We start from the raw sequence: 3,023 nt of genomic DNA, 5'->3' as shown, positions 1-3,023 counted from the left end.
CAGAATTCAAATTTTCGATATTTATTTAAATAGATGAATGAGTTAACCACTTAACCAACTTAAATTAATTAAATATTTATATTTAAATTTAAATTATATATATACAAATAACTGAGATTTAATAACTCATTTTTTATATACACATTATGCAGTTAATTTACTAGTAAGTCAATAAAGTAACCAAAAAGTTCACACCCGGCACTTACTAGTGTGAAAAAAAGGGATAAATAAAAAAAAGAAGACCAAGAAAAAATAAAAGAAGAAAATAAAAAATGGTTCAAGAAGGGGTAAGAATTCCCAATTGTACCCTCAGGTGTGGTTTTGAATTACTCCTAGTCCAAACCCAGAAGCAAACCCAGCTTGACATGTGCCTCTATATATACCACTATGTGATCCTTTTCACCCCACGCCCAACACACCCATCTCTCCCCCTCCCTCCTCCCCCTTCTCTAACGGAATCTCTCTTTCTTAATTAGCCCTCTGATATTCACATACACCACCATGCCTGAGGCTCCGAAAGACTACAACCTCGTAGAACAGAACAGGAAGATCCTCGAGTTCATCGAGGATGTGACTTCCAACGCCGACCAAGTCCAGCAGAAGGTCCTCTCCGAAATCCTCTCCCGCAATGCAAACGTCGAGTACCTCCGGCGACACGGCCTCAACGGCCAAACTGACCGCGACACCTTCAAAAAACTACTCCCTGTCATTTCCTACGAGGACCTCCAGCCCGATATCAATCGTATCGCCAATGGCGATACCTCCCCAATTCTTTGCTCTAAGCCCATTTCAGAGTTCCTCACAAGGTATCTTCTGTTACATTAAAAAACTAAATTGAATAATGTAAGTTATAAATAGTGACATAATATTATCATGTTTTGTTATGTAGTTCTGGAACATCGGGTGGTGAGAGGAAGCTGATGCCTACAATTGAAGAAGAACTGGGAAGGAGGAGCTTGCTGTATAGCTTACTGATGCCGGTTATGAGCCAGTTTGTTCCTGGCTTAGAAAACGGCAAAGGAATGTACTTAATGTTCATAAAAGCCGAGGCCAAAACACCCTCAGGGATCGTGGCTCGTCCCGTTTTAACGAGCTACTACAAGAGCTCATACTTCAGGGACAGACCTTATGACCCGTACACAAACTACACCAGCCCAAACGAGACCGTACTCTGTCCAGACTCTTACCAAAGCATGTATTCCCAATTGCTCTGTGGCCTTTGCCAGAACAAAGAGGTGCTCCGAGTGGGAGCGGTTTTCGCCTCCGGCTTCATCCGGGCGATTCGCTTCCTGGAGAAGCATTGGACCCTTCTTTGCAATGACATAAGAACAGGAAGCGTGAACGCCGAGATCACGGACGTTTCGGTCCGAGAGGCGGTTATGAAGATCCTGAAACCCGACCCGAAGTTGGCGGATTTCATCGAGGCGGAGTGCGGGAAGAAATCTTGGCAGGGAATCATCACTAGGCTGTGGCCCAACACAAAGTATGTGGATGTTATTGTGACTGGGACAATGTCACAGTACATTCCCACATTGGATTACTATAGCAATGGTTTACCACTCGTGTGCACCATGTATGCCTCTAGCGAGTGCTACTTTGGTGTTAACCTTACCCCTCTTTGCAAGCCTAGTGATGTTTCCTACACTCTTATTCCCACCATGTGCTACTACGAGTTCCTTCCCGTCAACAGAACCAACTCCGACCACAGCGATTCTCTCTCCGACAAGGAACAGCAAGACCTCGTTGAACTCGTTGATGTCAAGGTCGGCCAGGAATACGAGCTAGTTGTCACAACATACGCCGGTGGGATTTTTGTTTTTAATTCTTTCTTGTCTTTAAGAGTTGTCTATATATTAATAATATCATCTCTGGCTCTTCCAGGACTATACCGCTACAGAGTGGGTGATGTGCTGAGGGTGGCCGGATTCAAGAACAAGGCCCCACAATTCAACTTCGTCTGCAGAAAGAACGTAGTCCTCAGCATAGATTCCGACAAGACAGACGAAGTGGAGCTCCAGAACGCAATGAAGAACGCCGTGACGCACCTCGTCCCGTTCGACGCCACCGTCTCGGAATACACAAGCTACGCAGACACAACAACAATCCCAGGCCACTACGTTCTCTACTGGGAGCTAACTCTGAACGGAACAACCCAAATTCCACCCTGCGTCTTCGAGGATTGTTGCTTGGCCATTGAAGAATCGCTCAACAGCGTTTACCGCCAGGGACGAGTCTCCGACAAGTCGATTGGGCCGCTGGAAATCAAGATCGTCGAACAGGGGACTTTTGATAAGCTTATGGACTATGCCATTAGCTTAGGCGCTTCCATAAATCAGTACAAGACTCCAAGGTGCGTGAAATTTGCACCTGTTGTGGAGCTTTTGAACTCAAGGGCAACTTCAACCTACTTTAGTCCCAAGTGTCCAAAATGGGTTCCAGGCCACAAGCAGTGGATCAATAACAATAATCAGAATTGAAGAAAAACTAATCAAGTTGGGAACATTGTTGCTATTGTTATTGTTAATTATGACGTGGTTGGTAGCTTTTCATGGCGGTTCACATGAACTGTTTCCGTAGGCATGTTAGGGAAGGAAGACAAAAAAGAAAAAAAAAGAGGGGGTTAATTAATTACCTTTTTTTAGGTTAATTTCTATGTTCTAGTTCTTGTGATAAATTGGGATAGTGAACTGAACCTAGCCACTGTAAAAAGCAATTCGTGTTTGAAAGAAAAGTTGTTGGTCTTTCTTTTTATCCAGTAAATTATCTTTTCTTTTCTTCTCTTCTTCTTCTTCTTCTTTTTATTTTTATTTTTATTTTTCAGAATCAATCATGAAAACGGTTTTTGGGTGTTGGAATATAGTTTCTTAGATTAATTGCAGGCAGCAATGATGGCTGTTCACTGAAGTGAAGTGTCGTGGACTCATGGAGGGGCTTGTTTTTCTATAACGGCCTCAAATTGTGTACTCCTATCTTTTTCTTTAGTTTTCAGGAAAAAGCAAGCTAACTTTTTTCCCCTTACTCTT

The 3,023-nt window shown here is 43.1% G+C and overlaps 1 protein-coding gene across 1 annotated transcript; it reads left to right on the top strand.

Moving 5' to 3' along the window:
* The first annotated feature begins 418 nt into the window (after window positions 1-418).
* On the top strand, window positions 419-2,779 carry LOC130969770 (indole-3-acetic acid-amido synthetase GH3.6-like). The gene is made up of 3 exons (XM_057895655.1): window positions 419-806; window positions 890-1,803; window positions 1,882-2,779. The coding sequence occupies exons 1-3, from the start codon at window positions 502-504 to the stop codon at window positions 2,475-2,477; spliced, it is 1,815 nt and encodes a 604-aa protein (XP_057751638.1). The 5' UTR covers window positions 419-501; the 3' UTR covers window positions 2,478-2,779.
* Window positions 2,780-3,023: the final 244 nt, after the last annotated feature.

This window comes from Arachis stenosperma, chromosome 3 (assembly GCF_014773155.1).
Source record: "Arachis stenosperma cultivar V10309 chromosome 3, arast.V10309.gnm1.PFL2, whole genome shotgun sequence".
NCBI lineage: Eukaryota > Viridiplantae > Streptophyta > Magnoliopsida > Fabales > Fabaceae > Arachis > Arachis stenosperma.
This window is presented reverse-complemented; position numbering and strand designations above follow the sequence as displayed.

What these genes read in the sequence shown, in the direction of transcription:
- LOC130969770 (XM_057895655.1), top strand. Translation starts at nt 502, where the DNA reads ATGCCTGAGGCTCCGAAAGACTACAACCTCGTAGAACAGAACAGGAAG. An exon ending in ATTTCAGAGTTCCTCACAAG is followed by an intron (nt 807 to 889) that starts GTATCTTCTGTT and finishes TTTGTTATGTAG; the next exon opens with TTCTGGAACATCGGGTGGTG. An exon ending in AGTTGTCACAACATACGCCG is followed by an intron (nt 1,804 to 1,881) that starts GTGGGATTTTTG and finishes TGGCTCTTCCAG; the next exon opens with GACTATACCGCTACAGAGTG.